The 16767-nt window shown below is 41.3% G+C and overlaps 1 protein-coding gene across 2 annotated transcripts in view; it reads left to right on the top strand.

Moving 5' to 3' along the window:
- The first annotated feature begins 322 nt into the window (after nt 1-322).
- Nucleotides 323-16767, top strand: part of slc12a2 (solute carrier family 12 member 2) — an 89241-nt gene continuing 72796 nt past the window's right edge. The window contains exon 1 of one of the 2 annotated variants that reach the window (XM_046067686.1): nt 323-1561. In XM_046067686.1, coding sequence (XP_045923642.1) covers nt 977-1561 — 585 coding nt within the window. In that variant the 5' untranslated portion in view covers nt 323-976. The remainder of the gene's footprint in view (nt 1562-16767) is intronic. The other variant, XM_046067685.1, reaches the window with a different exon arrangement.

Raw genomic sequence — 16767 nt, 5'->3', positions numbered from 1 at the left:
ACCTCATCAGGCTGGGCGCTGAAATGAGGCAAAAAAGCCTGGGAGTGCTTTAAGCTGCTGCTTTCAACATATAGAGATTTCTCTACATGCCATAATGTTGACAGACATGTTTCTGGACTGTGAAGATATGATCTGTAGCCTTTATGTATTGGTGCCAACCCAACAGGTGGTATGCTCCTCTGACAGAGATCACAGCGGCACGCTTTACCAGAACAATGGACAGATGATGCAGCTGTGCCACACGTCATATTTCATTGACGTCGCTTTAAAATGACGGCTCCGAGGCAAGACTGTCTCGTGGGAGGAACTACGCGATGCGAGGAGTTAAGCAGGCAGGCTACAAACTGAGAAATGAGAAAGGCCTGAGTTTGGTAAGCCTGTTGGTGCAGTTTCCGCCCCACCTCCTCGTCCCCATCCCTTCCTCCCATAGGACTTTCAACGTCACGACTACTGTTTAGGTATTGGAATCTTTTCTCGCGACATTTCCCTCTCCTTTTAAAAACAAAGAGACACGGTCGATGACATCTCGCGAGGTTCCCCTCAGCGGGAGCCCACCCCTTCAGTGATGCCGACTGCAGTGTGTATAATATCAGGGAGGGAAGCTCTGGGAGTCTAGGAGGAGCTGCGGCAAGGTCGACAATAGCATCCTGCCCTGGAAAACAGAAAGCCCAGTGGCTCCGAGCGAGCGAGCGAAAGTAAGTAAGTAAACCGGGAGAATTTGGATTTACTGCCACGGAAAAAGAAGGAGGAGAGTGACTGAAAGTTTCCAGCCTCATGTTCCGGGGCAGCTAACGAGCTATCCTTCACTACTACGTTTACGTTACCGCTCTCGGCACGGCTGCCTTGCGTTTCTACTGACTAGATCAGAGGTGTGTGTTTGTCACGGAGCTTCCATACTTCCTCCAGTTAGTTTTGCGGTCCATAACGTGGCCATTTCCCCCACCCGGCTTTGACGTTCATTGGTGTTTTTTGTGACATGTCAGCGCCATCCTCCGCGCCTTCCGCCCCGGCGGAGAGCGCCGCGACGGAAAACGATTGTCTGTCCCCGGATGCAGGGCTGAGGCCGCCCGGTCCGACGCCCAGCCAGAGCCGATTCCAGGTGGACCTTGTGGCTGAGGCAGCGGGCGCCCCCGAAGACAAGTCCCCGAACTCCGACACCTCCACTACTGTTCTATCCAGCGATAAGGCCTCTTCCGCCGCTCCTCCAGATGGTCCGGGTGCTGATCCAGGGGTCGTCGGAGAGGAAGCCAAAGGCCGGTTTCGGGTGGTGAACTTTGCGGATCCGAGCGGAGCGGGGAGCCCGGCCTCTCCGGAGGCAGCGCCTGCCGAGGGGCTGCAGAATGGGGACACTGTGATGAGCGAGACCAGTTTGCATTCATCTACAGGGGGCCAGCATCACTATCATTATGACACCCACACCAATACTTATTACCTGAGGACTTTTGGCCATAACACCATCGATGCTGTGCCCAACATCGATTTCTACCGGCAGACAGCTGCCCCGCTGGGGGAGAAGCTCATCAGACCCACCCTGTCGGAGCTGCATGACGAGCTGGACAAGGTAAGCTGCCACACAGGGCTGTGAGAGCATTGACGGGCATGACGCTGTAGAGAGAGAACCGCTCATATTGTCCAGTAGAAATCAGCTTATAACGTTAATAAGTCTTTGTAATCACATATTATGCCCGCCGCGACTTCCAGAGGACGAGCACGCCAGTCACTCACATCATCAATTCATCCTCCATCCCAGGTCATGTGCTGTGCAGAGATATTTGTAGTCTGTGCACATGTGCAGACAGAAACAACACGTGCTTTTCTTACCCCTTTTAGGCCACAGAAATCACGCATGGCTGCTTTGTTTTTGTTGCAGTGACAAATTTAAGTGTTAAGACCGAAGCTGTGGCTGACAGAGCAGAAGGTAGTCTCATCACAACAAATGGAGTTTGGTTGTATGTGTACAGCTGATGTTTCTGTGGTGCTGGCATTTTATTTCCATCATGAACACCCTTATCAAAAGAACGGTGTAATTTAAGCTTGTTGTAATTGGTCAGGTAATTCTCTTGAGAATGGCACACCCTGACTCTGATTGAATGCCATTTTCTGTTAGGAGTGGCAATTTACTAGTGTGCAGTGAGGACTTCATGGCCTGTTTGTCCTCTGAAATGTTCCATATAATTCACTTGGTAATAATTCGCGGCAGTTTGAACATTACCACCATATTTGATAGTTGAACATTGATTCCATCACCATGGGCATTTTTGTGCTGACACAACAGCCTCCACTCTTGTCTGATGAATTTCCATCAGAGAAGGACCTTGGTTGTTTACATTTAGTCACAAGAGCAATAGTGAACTCTTAACACTGATGTTGGGCATTAAGGCCTGGCTCACAGCCGGCGTTCCAGTTCATCCCAAATGTGTTGGATAGGGTTGAGGTCAGGGCCAAACCTTTTCTTTATGTAGTTGGCTTTGTGTGCGTGGGCATGTCCTGTTGAACCTGGAAGGGGTCCTTGTTGCCACAAAGACTGAAGAACACTGTTTACTGAAATAACATTGTATGTTTGCCGGTTTCAATTAAGTGGCAAAACAGGCCCAGACCAAATGTACACAAGTATGTGGGCCTGCATGTTCACATACCGTGTGGCTTGTGAAACTACTTGCGGCTCTTTCTACCAATGGCCTCAAACATTAAAAGTGAACTACTGATTGTGAAACTGCCAGAAAGTATCTTGGTATACCTGTCCACATACTTTGGATGTACAGTGTACCCGGCTAAATAAAAATCTCAGTTATATCACACAAGTACCTGCGCACACACATGATTTCTGTCACCTTCTCTGTTGGTTGGTCTGTGGCTTCAGCTCAGTTTGGCAGTCATCAGGTGAGTGTTCCAGCCAGGACCATCTCAACAGCTGACCCGACTGATTTAACCCCTCCTGTGTGGAAGGACACTCAGGTCGAAGCAGCATGTTGAAGATGATTTTGTTGACGTAACCATAGGTGCCCTGATCTGGTTTTAAAGAGTAATTTCTACTGGTGCAGTGAACAGGAGCTGTTTATTTGACTTTGCCTTTAATTGTCAAAGTAACATCTTGTTAAAATTAAAAGTAACAGCAGCGGTAGTCTGCGTGAAAGTCCTGATGGATTTATACTGGTTACTCACTCTGGAACAGAGACATGTTAGAAACCAGGCAAAGCCTGTCCTGTAAACATTTAGACTATGAATAGAAGACATTGATTAACTGCAGTATGGAATCTGTGGCCTGTGCTCTTTTTAAAATTAGAAATACGGTGATTTGATGCAGCTCAGGGAGATGTTTATCATAAGTGATAATTAATCTGGATAACGGCATGAATAACTTGATTGTTGTCTCTTAAGTGTTTAGTAATTAAGTCAGTTTGAGTGTAGACCTCAAACATATCTTTGCCATCTCTGTTCTCCCATTTCTTGTTACTGATCAGCTAGGGCTGAACGATTTTGGAAAATAATGTAATTGCGATTTTTCTTTCTTTCTTTATTTTCTACCAATATCGCAATTGCAATTTAATATGCTATTAATATTAGTTTAAACATACAGTGTTCTTTCTTGTGGGTCAGGCCTGTGTTATAATGAAATTAGGTGTTGCATGAATTATTATTAAGAGCTATGGTGGAGAAGAAATATCAAATTTTAATAATATGAGAATGATAATTTGAGAGTCAAGTCATGGCATTACATTTATACAGGGTCCGAAATTAACACCCGCCAAGCGCCAAATGCGGGTAGATTTTCCGTTTGGCGAGTAAATTTCAAAAGGCTATCCGCCACACTGGCGGGTGAATGTTCACACCAAAATAGTAATGTAATAATCAGTGTTTTCCCTACAATGTATTCATCAGCACCGCTGCAAAATCTTTCCATGATCAGTAATATCGCGACATTCACTTACACTCTTACACTGAGACGCGCCCGGCCGCCCGTTTTTCCAAGCGCGCCTCTGTTCATGGTTGCATAGCAACGTCGGCCACGCGAGTGCTTGTGGAAAGGAGAAAGCGCGGTACGAACTGCAAAGTCACCGATCTGCAGCTAGCTGCCGCTTATTAGCTGTTATGTGGCGACATTTACCAGGAGTGAGCCAACCTTTAAAACGAAAACCCACAGACGAAAAGGGGGACGAATTACATAAAAAAAAAGTTTTGTGAGAAATGGAGGTTTGGAGAGAACGGAGTTTCAAGAGGCTGGCTACAATATGATTCTGACGCGGTCGTGATGAGTTGTTCTGTGTGTCGCCAGTATGCTAAAGATAAAAACAGAAACAACTCATTTGTCATCGGAAATAAAACGATGAACATTCGTGACCATGAACACAGTAAGTGTCACATTGCCTGCGTGTCTGTGTCTCTGGCTCAATCTGAGCCTCTACTCTCGAAAACTTCTGTGACAGCGCTAATGGCAATGTCAGCAAGAAGATGAAGCTTCTGTTTAGGACTGTACATGCCATTGGCAAGAAGGCCAGGCCACTTTCTGACTTCGAGTGGATGTGCGAGTAAGTGAAACTTGTTTGCTAGACTAACATTTTATATGAAGCTATGGTAGGGTGACCATCAGTCCTGTTTTCCCAGGACATGTCCTGTTTTCACGTCCTGTCCTGGCCGCCCTGGCTGTGTTTTTTTTTTTTTTAGTCTGATATATTGTCAGATCTCCTTATGGTCCAGCTGTCCTCTCCAGTGATCAGGGACAATGATCCAAGCAAAGCTGTGATGCTGTGGCACCAAAACTCTGTTAGGAGTAGGAGGCCAGAATTCATGGACCATGCAAAAAGTGTAATTGCGGTAGAGAGTGAGTCGTCGGATGACTATGAGGTTTAAGTTCTGATAGTTTTACAAAACCTTCAAATGTACTGTTATGAGCGCTAGTTCCACCTCTTCCATGTCTTACTATTTGTTGCTCTGTTTTGACTTCTATGTACACTTATTCATTAAAAATACCATATCAATTAAATGTACTGAAATTAATGTATATGTGGCCGGTAAAAAATATGCTTGGCTGGTGGATTTTTTTCATCTACCAGTCCCCGTGGCAGGTGAGCCAAAAAGTTAATTTCGGACCCTGCATTTATATGATATGGGCCTAATATCAGATAGGCATACCTACAGATCACAAGAACTGAGTTTACCACAGTGTGTTATACAGTAAGCGCTCAATACAAAACCCACAGTTCAACCATCTCCTATGTGTCCATCTTTCTATATCCCAGTAAGAAAACACAAAATACTTAGTTTGAGGTTCAATTAACCCCCCCAGCCTCCGATGCTGGTGAGCAGCGCAGTGGCTGTAACTCGGGACAGACTGGGTCTCTTTCGGACTTGTGCGTTTAGTTTCAAACTTAAAAGATATTTCGTGTGTGTGTTTCTGTTGTGCATTTTTCCCGTCCAACAAAGCCGCGAATGGCCCGACGATTTCACCCACCACCAAGTTACCCGCAGGTGACGGTGCTACTCTCATTCCCTGTGTGACACTAAAGTTTTTGTCATGTCAGCTTCTGTCAAGTGTAAGGCCATTGTACAACAAGTCAAGGTACAGCGTGAGTTGTGAAGTTGGTGCTTCGTCTGCAGATGCTTTACTCTTGGGTGTCACGTGACCAGAGTGTAATCACAGCCTTTGCGATTGTTTTATCACATCGCAATAATATCGCAAATGCAATTAATCGTTATGAGGTGTTCTATCACAGACCTCTATCGGTGTATAGACTGGTTTCTTGTATACAAACACTACTGGCTGTGTCAGGGGGGCAAAAATGCTTTGGTAGCCGGTCAGAATTCTGTAGTCAACCACTGCAATCAACGTAGATTTCACATAGTTTGTAAATTGTTGTTGACTCAAAAATAGAGTTGGATCTGTTTGTTTGTGTTTCATTTGCATATTAATATAACATGCGCAGCTGCGCTGCAGGTCAGTGGCACCGGACCTTATGTTATTCAAGTCAGCTAAAGGAAGAAAAGAAAGGAGAGAGGAGGCGGAAGAGGGGTGTTCTGTATAGTATTGTAAATGGCTGTCTATCAGAGACACACCAGACAGTGCTGTCCCGAGGGACAGTGCATTTAATAGGCACTTTGGGAAATATGATATAGTATGGAAAGCTGGTATAGAATGTCTAATCAGAATCATAAACTTGTTTACTTATTCTTTGATCAGAAAGTTGCTGATTTTAAATCAGTGTTGCCAGTTTCAGACTGGATTTTATCTGGTCTTCAGACATTTAACAATTCAGCTTCAATTTTGGCTTTGGCTCTTTTGCTGTCATCAGAAATGGACATCGCTTCACATGGCATTTGAGAGGAAAGGATGTCTCATTTCTCTGACACATTTCCTTGTTTCTCCTTACATGCTTTCTTGTGTCTCCCCCGCTGGGAGGGACTAATGGTGCATTCCATTTGTACTCATTTTTTTTACCTTTCAGATTATTGTTCACATTTCATTGAAAATGGATCATTTCAAAACTAAATATCAAATCTGTGATCATTTGTGTGATGAGCGATCCATGTTTAATCTATAAATATAAACAAACACAAAATGAAGATTTGTAAACTCACAAAAAATATTGGCAAATGTAAAACGACCTGCAAATACACAAAAATTGCGCAAAAATTGTTGGAAAAAAAATGACCCCCATACCGATTGTTCAAAATGGCAGAAATAATGTCCAGGTGCAAATAGCTTATATGGATAGATTTGACTGGATTCACAGAATTCAGAAGAATTTTGTTTCTGAGACTTAAGTCGCTTAGGTCCCGATATATAAGGTGCGCTCGAGATGACTGAGGCTGACTTTAGCTGACTTGATAGTTAAACGTGAGCTGCCGGCGACTGCCATTAAGTCGGACACATTCTACTTTATGTAGAGTGCGTGAGCTTAGAACAATGACTGGCATAGGCCTAGGCCTATGGTATAGGACAATGCCTTTGCTCCTTTCTGGGGGGGAAAAAAGGAATTAGCCTAGGCCATGTAAATTATTTCAAACGAAAAAATTGTTTAAATTGTACAAACAAACAAATCACCATGGAGCACCCAGTCTTAATCTAGTAAAAAAAACAAACAAAAACAACCATATTTTTTTATAATTAAAGATATGGGGCAAAATGACAGTCAAATAAGTGATTTAGACCTGGGTTGTCGTGTCCTTGTTGCGCACTGGGAAGACCAACATTTTCACCGTGTCTGGTTTCCTTTTTGTCATGTTTGTACCTTGGTGTGGTTTAGGTGCAGAATGATGTTTTGCAAATGTCCTGTGCTGGTGTTACGTAACTTCCCTTTTGTTGTATCTTTATGCCATCACTAATTGGATAATTTTAAAACATAGTACTGCATGTACCCTAACATGTGAGTTGACAGATGAATTCAAAGAACGTCTTCACAAAGGAAATCAACGTGTGCAGACTTGAAACCTGACAGGAAAATCTATCACAGTTAACATCTTGTTTTTTTTATTGTGGTTGTTCTGTTATCGTAAGAGAACATCGATTTGAACATTGTGTAATGGGACCAACAGGTTTGATGTTCACTGTGATGGATTACCTAATTTTGGCAAGGTTCATGTCTTTGCAGGCAGCTTTTTCATAATGTGCACAAACCTTACTGCTGATGAAGAAAGTCAACAGTTCATACACACAGAGGTAGGTGTGTTTGTGTGACAGACACTGAAGGGAAAAATGAGGTGAGCAGATTAAACTAGTTTTATGTACAGTTAAAATGGTGAGAAATAATCTAGGGTAATTTATTCTTAATATTTTCAAATTAAATATATACACCCATCCCCACTAAAATCAGCATGGTTAAAGTATCTTTTTGTCAGGTATTGGGTATTATTATGAAATTACCTGTATTAGCCAAAAAATTAAATTCCTGGTTATTTTATCCATAAATATTTAATAGATTTTTTTTTTTTTTTTACGGCAACATGATTATTAGCTGGGCCCGACAAATCTAAAAAAAAGTAATTTACTGCCCTGATCCATAGCGTTGCTACAGGAAATGGTGTGGCTTATCCTATCAATACACAGGATGTGATGCTGTATTGAGAGCAGAATAGCCAGCACTAGTGCGTATGTTATTCTTATCCTGGTTTACTCAGTTATCACTGAAAATGTTTTCTGGGTTTTACTGAGACTTTATCCTAACTTGGTATGCCTGCTTCCTGGAACAGGTTAGATCTTGAGTTGTCAAGGACACCTCTTGAATAGCATTAGGTAGGCTGTATCCAGAGGTGGGTAGAGTAGCCAAAAATTCTACTCAAGTAAAATACTGTTACTTTGCAAAAACAAGTACTCAAGTAGAAGTAAAAGTGGTCATCAAAATAACTACTTGATAAACGGTACAAAAGTAATTACTAAAAAAATTACTTGAGTAGCAAGTAACTTAGGGAGTAACTTTAGAAATAAAACATCTAGTCCCTAAACCCTAGTCTTTAATTTAATGTGGATGTGTATTATTTGAAATGGTCCTCCTCAGGTAAAGGTAAAGAAGTAAACAAACAAGTGTATGTAATCACATTTAATTGTGATGATATTACAAGTCATCATTTCATGATTAGATAACCTGCCACATTTACACCAGGACAATATTCCCAGTGTGTATACGATGATGTGTGATTACAAAGTATTGCATTAATATTATAGTCTGTTAGTACTCCAATAAGTAAAGATTGTTTAAAAATCGAAAGTCAATAATAAATTATGAGTTGGCAAACAAATCAAATAAGGAGATAATGTTGTGATGTTCATAATTTATTCCCTGTTAAATACAGGGGTGTTCACTTTTTCATGTTTACCTGAGGATCAGGTGGTTGAAACATTACATGAGTCACATCCACATAAAATAGGAGTAGTTTGTGTTTTTTGTGTGTGCATAATTTGGTCTGTCTTCATCAGGCTACACCAATGAGCACACTGCTTGTTCCCCTGATAGCTTGAATATTTCCTTTTATGGCAGAAAGTATGAGTTTATAAGCATGATATACTGTGTCTAGCTTTTTATTAAACATTAGCATTAACACAACAGAATAGGGATGCGGATCGTTAATTTTTTATTGATATTGATACCCTTATTGAGACTGCTTAATGATCCGATTCTTTATCAATACCACTATCGATACTTTACTATTATTTAGTGATGGTTATTTGGTAATACCAGACCCAACGGGCTTGAGGTATACCTGCAGGGTATGAGGAAAATATTCAATGTGCGATAACGTTATATACTGAGAAGACGTATTACTTGCGATAAATAAACATATATTGAAGTGTATTAACTGCCTGGTTGTTTTTAATTTAATATTTTAAATCCAGCTAAATGTTGTTTCTAGAGCAGCAACAATAATGTTTACAACAGCAAAGTAACTCAATAACTTTATCTGACATCACAAGTAGTGAGTGACGTTTAGAAAGAACAACATCAGTCTGTATCAGTCCCTCCTCCTCTCTCGCTGGCTGCAGGTAACGTTACCAGGTGGTAGGAGGAGGAGCGAAGTAGCGTATGATATTTTTATGGTGTGAAAGTGTGATGCATTAAAACTACTCTACATTTTACTCAAAAGTTTCTTGAATACATGTAACTGAGTAAATGTAACTACTACCCACCTTTTGCAGTTTGATAACTGATCAAGCTAAACTGATCAAGCTATATGAGACCCAAGACCCCCATAACCATGTTTTGCTTTCATTCAGCTGCATTATTCTATACAGTATAACTAATGTATTTAACTCTAGCCAGTAATGCTATTAGATTAGATTTGATGTAATTTAGGATCATATGTTGGCATCGTGAGTGCATGTATTGACCGATTATCTGAAAATGCCAGATATTGGCCTGATTAATTGGCGGGCTGATTAATAATAAGTCCATCAACATAAGCAGGATGCCTTTGTCCAAGATCACTACAATCAGTTTTATAGTAAATGAGAAATGGTGAAAAGTAATCTCCCTTCCCTGTTCTTTAATCTCTGAAGCGGCTAATGAGCTATTCCCATATCCAGCCATCAAGTAGTTTGTGATGAAAAGCTGGTCTCGTGTGGTCTCAAGGTTGAAAGGGGGCTACTAATGCGTTCCCTAGTCAGCTCATATTGTGTCTTAATGGCTAGTATAAAGTACAGTATCAGGAGTCAAGCCTGTTTCATCACCACACAATTACTGCTGCTAGCAGATATGCACTATGCACTATCAACTGATAGATGACGGGATTTAATTAGCGGCTGTGGTAGGCGCACATTCATTGAGGCAGCACTGTTTGGCTCAATATGGAGTTTGAAATAAAGGGGGTTTGTGGTGGTTTGAAGGTCATGGTGATCCTGTATCACGTCTACCATTAAGAGTTTTCCCCGCTCTGTACCGCATGCCCAGATCGAAACTTGGAATGGAAATTCCACTGTACCATTGACTGTTGCCCATGGACTATTTCACAGAAATCAATGAGTCATTCAGTGTTCACTCTGGGCAGATGAAGAGACTGAGTGCCGCTGCATTTCCCTGATGACTGCTGAGCACTTCATGTTCAAGGGTAGTGATGGTGAATTCCACAAGTAGAAAATTGGATGTACAGTATTTGGTGGGATGAGACAACCCCAGCTGGGAAAGGCAGGAGTGTCTCATTGTCTTGGTGTATTGGGTCCTTGATCAGGCGGAGTTTTAAAGTATTGTCTTGGCACCGGAATCATAAAATACCCAAACGATACCTGACCCTACAAAGCAGAAGTGTGCAGTAAGTCCATACTGATGAGTCAGAAGGGAAGCGTGACAAGGAAGATTTTATCAGTCCAGACCAGCAAAGTATAAACGCGTTGTTCTTAAATATTGATGGCGCACGTTTCACTCCAGTGTTCCAGCTCCACTGGGGCTTGGACATCATGCAGAGTTGTAGCATGCACTTTACTTTTTGAGTAATTAAGGTGATGTTCAGGATGATCTTAATTTAGACTTGGACCTTAGTTTGATCGTGGCATGTGTGCTCATGTGATTCCACCACGTCCAGTCCTGCTCAGCTTTAAGTTGAGTTTAAGTAAGTTGGCGCTAACCACCTTCCCCTTCCAGCAGTTGGCGAAACAACAGACATCCATTTTATTAACGGACACGCTGTGACCTACACAGTACATTTACTGCCAGACTGAAAATAAACTTGCTTTTTTTTTGCTATCAATACACATTGCACTCCTTCAAAGACCTGACGTTAACTCCACTGATCTTATAACAGCAGCTGTCACGTAACTTAGATGTCCTTTGATCAATGAGGAGAGGAAGCTAGCAAAGCCTGTGTTATCGACATTAATAACTGAGTGAAATTTTAGTAGCAGAAGTCGTAATTCAGAAGCGGCGATGTGCCGAATATAGGGGAACCGTGTCTCCATAATGTGGACATCAACATTACCTTATCAATTAACATTTAGATAATCGATTTTAAAATCTGTTAATCAAAAAAATAAATAAACCCAGCTTTAATAATTGAGCATATTTACAGTACAAACCTTGTCAGTGAACTATGAGCGCAAAAAAAAAAAATCAAACATTCAAAAACAAAATAATCGTTCAATAATTGTAATTGAGGTAAAATGTTCAGTTAATCATGATTTTGATTTTAGGTGAAATCGTCCAGCCCTAATGCACTATATGTAATGTAGTGCAGATTAACAGTGATAGTTGTCAGGTCATTGACAGTCTAAGACACTGCAGGCCTTAATGCTCAATTCGGATTTTTTTTCCCCCCAGATGCGATTGTTTTTGTTTGAAAGTTCACATTATTGTAATGTGGCCCATGTCAACACTGCAGTGTGAACTCTCCACGGCCTGAAAGTGACCCGCATGCGCAGAAGAATTAACACGATGTCCCACGCAGCACGCTGTGGTACAGAAGTAAACAAGGAGCCACAGATGTTAGCTCCGGTTATTATACTTATTAACCCTCCCGATTTTTCACGGGAGACTCCCGTTTTTCATTGTCCTCTCATTTCTCCCAAATAATGACAACTGTTCACAGCTTTCACTCACTCAAAGCCGCGTCAATTCTGATCAGAGTGTCCAGACTCAGGTCGCCTTTCAGTAGATCCGATCTGTATCAGACTAGGACCACAAATGAAAGTGGCCCAAATTTGAACTGAAAAAGCTTAGATTCCATGTGACTTGGCCTGTTTACACTGTTCTAAAAATATCACATCTTAGTCACATATTAGCAAAAAAATAAAATACAGGTACTTTAGATTAAGGCTGTGGTTGTAAACACAATGGGTTATGTTTGTCATTTTACACACAGGCTTTTAAAAATGTTACCAATGATACTTGTAGGTTTTCATCCAATCATCTTGCTTGACAGGCATGTTGTGTTGTGTTACATACTGTTACTGTGTGTGCTGTGTGCTCCCAGTGTCTCTGGAGTTCAGCTAATGAGAGCTGCTGTTAACTGCATCTCGAACGCTCTGCTGTTGTCATCTGTGATGGCTTAGTTCAGCAGTGTAAACTCCTCCTGGCCACTGGTCTCCATGGTCACCAACAGGAAGCAGTGTGTTTTTGTATGTTCTGTGTGTGTTTTTGGTATTTCATGTGACCTCTCGCTAGTTTTGACACCAGACCTATGCAGTTACTGATCTCTCTATATTTTAGTTTCAGCATTATCTGATATTATCTCCAGTTACAGTGTCTGTGTGAACAAGTTCAGAAATGGAGAAAACACCAGCATTTCACATCTTCGGGACCGTGTTCTGAATTGACAGTCTGCTTGTAAACGCCCTGTCTACATGTGCCATCGTTTCTAATGGTTTTTATTTTCCTTCGGATGAAAAGCGGGAAGACTTCATGTGGAGTAGATGCAAGCTCAGACATTTTGCATTCCATGTCTTTCTGCCAGCAGTGTTATCACACTGATGGTTCAGATATCACACACACTGCATGATTCTGAATACTGTCTAACTAAACCAAGTCTCAGATTATGTTAGGATTCCACAGCTGGACTTGATGCTAGAATAAATGCCCCACAGTAATGTTGTCTTCCCTACAGTTTAGGGCTGCAACTAATGATTATTTTTGTAGTTGACTTATCTGTTAATTATTTATTTGATTAGTCAACTAGTCACGATTATTTTTAGCTGCGTTTCGACCAAAGAAAGTATAGCCCTGAACTAGGAACCTCTGGAGCAACTTACTGTGTTTCCACCAAAGGGACCAGGGTCTAAATTTAGTTCTAGGGTCTTTATTTTACCGCCCAAAAAGTCCCTGCTCGGGGGGTAGTACTTTCCAAAAGTACTGGTACTTTGGGGGGGTGGGGCTTGCCTTGCAGTGAAATTCTGAATGGGCGAGTAGAGGCTACTGGCTTTAACTGGACAATGTCGGGTGTTTTTTCTACGACTGCTCCTCTCTTTTCCACCTTGTTTGCAAACCGATAAATCACAATCAGCAGTCAAAGTCACACAAGTCTCCCCGTTGTCCACCTGAGTTAGTATGTTGGCATTAAATGTATTGCTAGGAAATAGCAGCCAGCGTGAAGCGGTGTGTTTACAGTGGGCAGCTGATGGAGTTACGCTAAATACTGGTTCTGAAGTTGTTGTTTTAAACAGAGCCAAAGTTGGAACAGCTGATTACAGCAGGAAATAAAGCTCGTTAAACATCCCGTTCCTCTGACGCTCAGGCGGACACAGGCTCTTGTCGGCTGGAAATGTTTTAATAACCTTCCAAACTGTCGCGATTTTATTTTTGTGTTGCTTTCTCTGTGCCTGAGTTATTTTAAGAAGTTGATGGCTTTATCCAGTTTGTGATTAAATGTGTAACAAACTTTATCGTGTTTCTCTCCATTATACTCCCACACAAGTTTTTAATGGTCAAGAATAGCCTGTAGTTTTTCAATATATTCCAGTCAAATCTGATGTTAATTTATAAATTTAGCTCATGGATAGTGGTTACAGCCTACATCCTATGTCAGCTGGTTAATTGCATAATCTTCGCAGGTCTTTAAACCACGGTGGAAACGCACACAGCGATGGGCTGAAGGAACGTTTTAGTTCCTTGAAAAGAGATCCCATTTCCCAGACCTGAATATCATTGAAAATCTCTGGGGTTATTTGAAGTGGACTGTCTATGCTTGGCAAGCAAACCTACGTAACTGAAATTGGAGATGTTTTGCAAGGAGGAATGGTCCAAAATACCTTCATACAGAATCCAGACACTCATTACAGGCTTTAGGAAGTGTCTAGAGGCCATTATTTCTGCTAAAGGAGGCTCAACTAAATATTGATGTGATATTTCTGTTGGGGTGCCCAAATTTATGCACCGAACTACTTTAGTTTTGATGCATATTTCACATTTCATGTTCATCCAATAAACCTCAGTTTATAACTGTGTCCTTCAGTTATTTGATAGCTCAAAAGTAAATTGCTGATCCAAACACCCAATTATTTATAAATGAAAATCATGGAAATTGTCAGGGGTGCCTAAATTTTTGCATACGACTGTATATGAGTAAATCAGCTGGGTCTGATAACATCCCTGGCCATGTACTAAAGACCTGTGCCAATAGCTTGTTGATGTTACTGACATTTTCACCATCTCCCTGTCTCAGGAGAGGGTTCCCACCTGCTTAAAGACAGCTATTATTCCTATACCTAAAGTCTGCAGTGTTCGGTCTGAACGACTACCGCCCTGTGGCTCTCACCCCCATTCTGATGAAGTGCTTTAAAAAACTGGTTCTCCAGCACATAAAGAACAACATCCCAGCCAGCCTGGACCCTCAGCAGTTTGCTTTCAGAACCAACAGATCCATAGAGGACACCATCTCCACTGCCCTCCACTCAGCCCTCACACACCTTGAGAAAAACAACACCTACATCAGAATGCTGTTTGTGGATTTCAGCTCAGCATTCAACACAATCTCCCCTGAAACTGATCAGCAAACTCTGCACTCTGGGTTTAAATACAACACTCAACTGCAACTGGATATTGGACTTCCTCACAAACAGACCCCAGTCAGTTTGGATTGGTGGACTTCCTACCTCTTCCACACTCAACACGGGAGCCCCCCCAGATCTGTGTGCTCAGCCCCCTCCTGTTCACGCTGGATACCCACGACTGCATCCCTCGACATGAAGAGTGCTGTGTTGTGAAGTTTACGGATGACATCACCATCATCGGCCAGATTTCAAACAACGATGAGACTTCATATCAGGAGGAAATTCATAATCTTGCAGAGTTGTGCTAAGAGAACAACCTACTGCTCAATGTCGGCAAAAGAAGAAGAAAGTGTACAAAGTATGGGATTATTTCAAGCTAAAATAAAACAGCTCTGTAATGTTACAGTCCATCCCCCGTGAAACAAAACCTATGTGGCCTAACGCAATAGTACAACGGTGTAATGTTACAGTCTGGGTGTCGCCACCAAGCAAAGTACTTCTTAAACAATGCATCGATGAAATGATCTGTAGAAGCTTTGAGTACTAAAATCATCATTAGCTGCAGCACTATTAAATATAACCAAATTTCGCACGTTTAATATGAGTCCCACCCAGAACACATCTACAGGCCAACATTCACCAATAGTCACAGCGCTACCTACTGGCAACAGGAAGTGACTACTTCTATGCTGTGATGAAGCACTTCTTGCAGGTTGGTTATATCTACTTCAAAACTACATCAGAAAACTAGTGATGGTGTCATGTTGTAAAGCGTGAGTTTTCCTTCAACTGCGTATGGCGTCGTGGCGTTCCGTGCTTTGCCATGAAACAGGAAGTCATCAGAACTTCACTGGACATGCTCAGATCTGTACCAAACTTTACATGCTTGATAATGGTCCTGCCCCAAACACATCTACATAATTGCAATGTGCCTGTGTGCTTTACCTTTTTGGTAACCACTGAAATTTACCTGCATCATTTCTCCAACTTTTGTTTGGTCTCTGTAAATAATATTAAATATTAATTAAGTAATTGAACATTTTACCTCTATTACGATTATTTTGGTTTTGAATGTTGTTGTTGTTGCTCTCATAATTTACTGACCAGGTTGCTGTAAATATGCTCAACTATTAAAGGTAGATTTATTTTTTTGATTCACAGATTTCACAAATCCATTATCTAAATGTTAGTTAATAGTAATGTTGACATGCACATTACAGAGGCATGGTTCCACTATGTTTGACGCAAAATATCTGTTTATTTGTTTAATTTAATATCATTGCGGAACAAATTATTTTCACCTGCACATTGTGAGCACGGTAAATCACGCTTTGCTAGCTTCCTCTCCTCATTCATCAAAGGACATCTACGTGACAGGTGCTGTTACAGTGGTGTGAAAGAGTGTTCTTATTTTTTGCATGTTTGTTACACTGAAATGTTTCTGGTCATCAAACAAATTGAAATATTAGACAAAGATAACAAGTAAACATAAAATGCAGTTTTTAAATGAAGGTTTTTATTAAGGGGGAAAAAAATCCAAACCTACATGGCCCTGATTGGAAAAGTCATTGCCCCCCTCCCCCGTTAAAACAATAATCAACTGTGGTTTATCACATCTTTGGAAAGCTGAGTTCAATTTCTCTAGCCACACACAGGCCTTATTACTACCATACCTATTCTCAATTAAGAAATCACTTACAGTGAGGAAAATAAGTATTTGAACACCCTGCTATTTTGCAAGTTCTCCCACTTAGAAATCATGGAGGGGTCTGAAATTGTCATCGTAGGTGCATGTCCACTGTGAGAGACATAATCTTAAAAAAAAAAAAAATCCAGAAAAAAAAATCCAGAAATCACAATGTATGATT

This window comes from Micropterus dolomieu, linkage group LG13 (genome assembly GCF_021292245.1).
Source record: "Micropterus dolomieu isolate WLL.071019.BEF.003 ecotype Adirondacks linkage group LG13, ASM2129224v1, whole genome shotgun sequence".
Taxonomy (NCBI): Eukaryota; Metazoa; Chordata; class Actinopteri; order Centrarchiformes; family Centrarchidae; genus Micropterus; species Micropterus dolomieu.
Note: the sequence above shows the minus strand (reverse complement) of the source record. Positions and strands in the feature narration are given on the sequence as shown.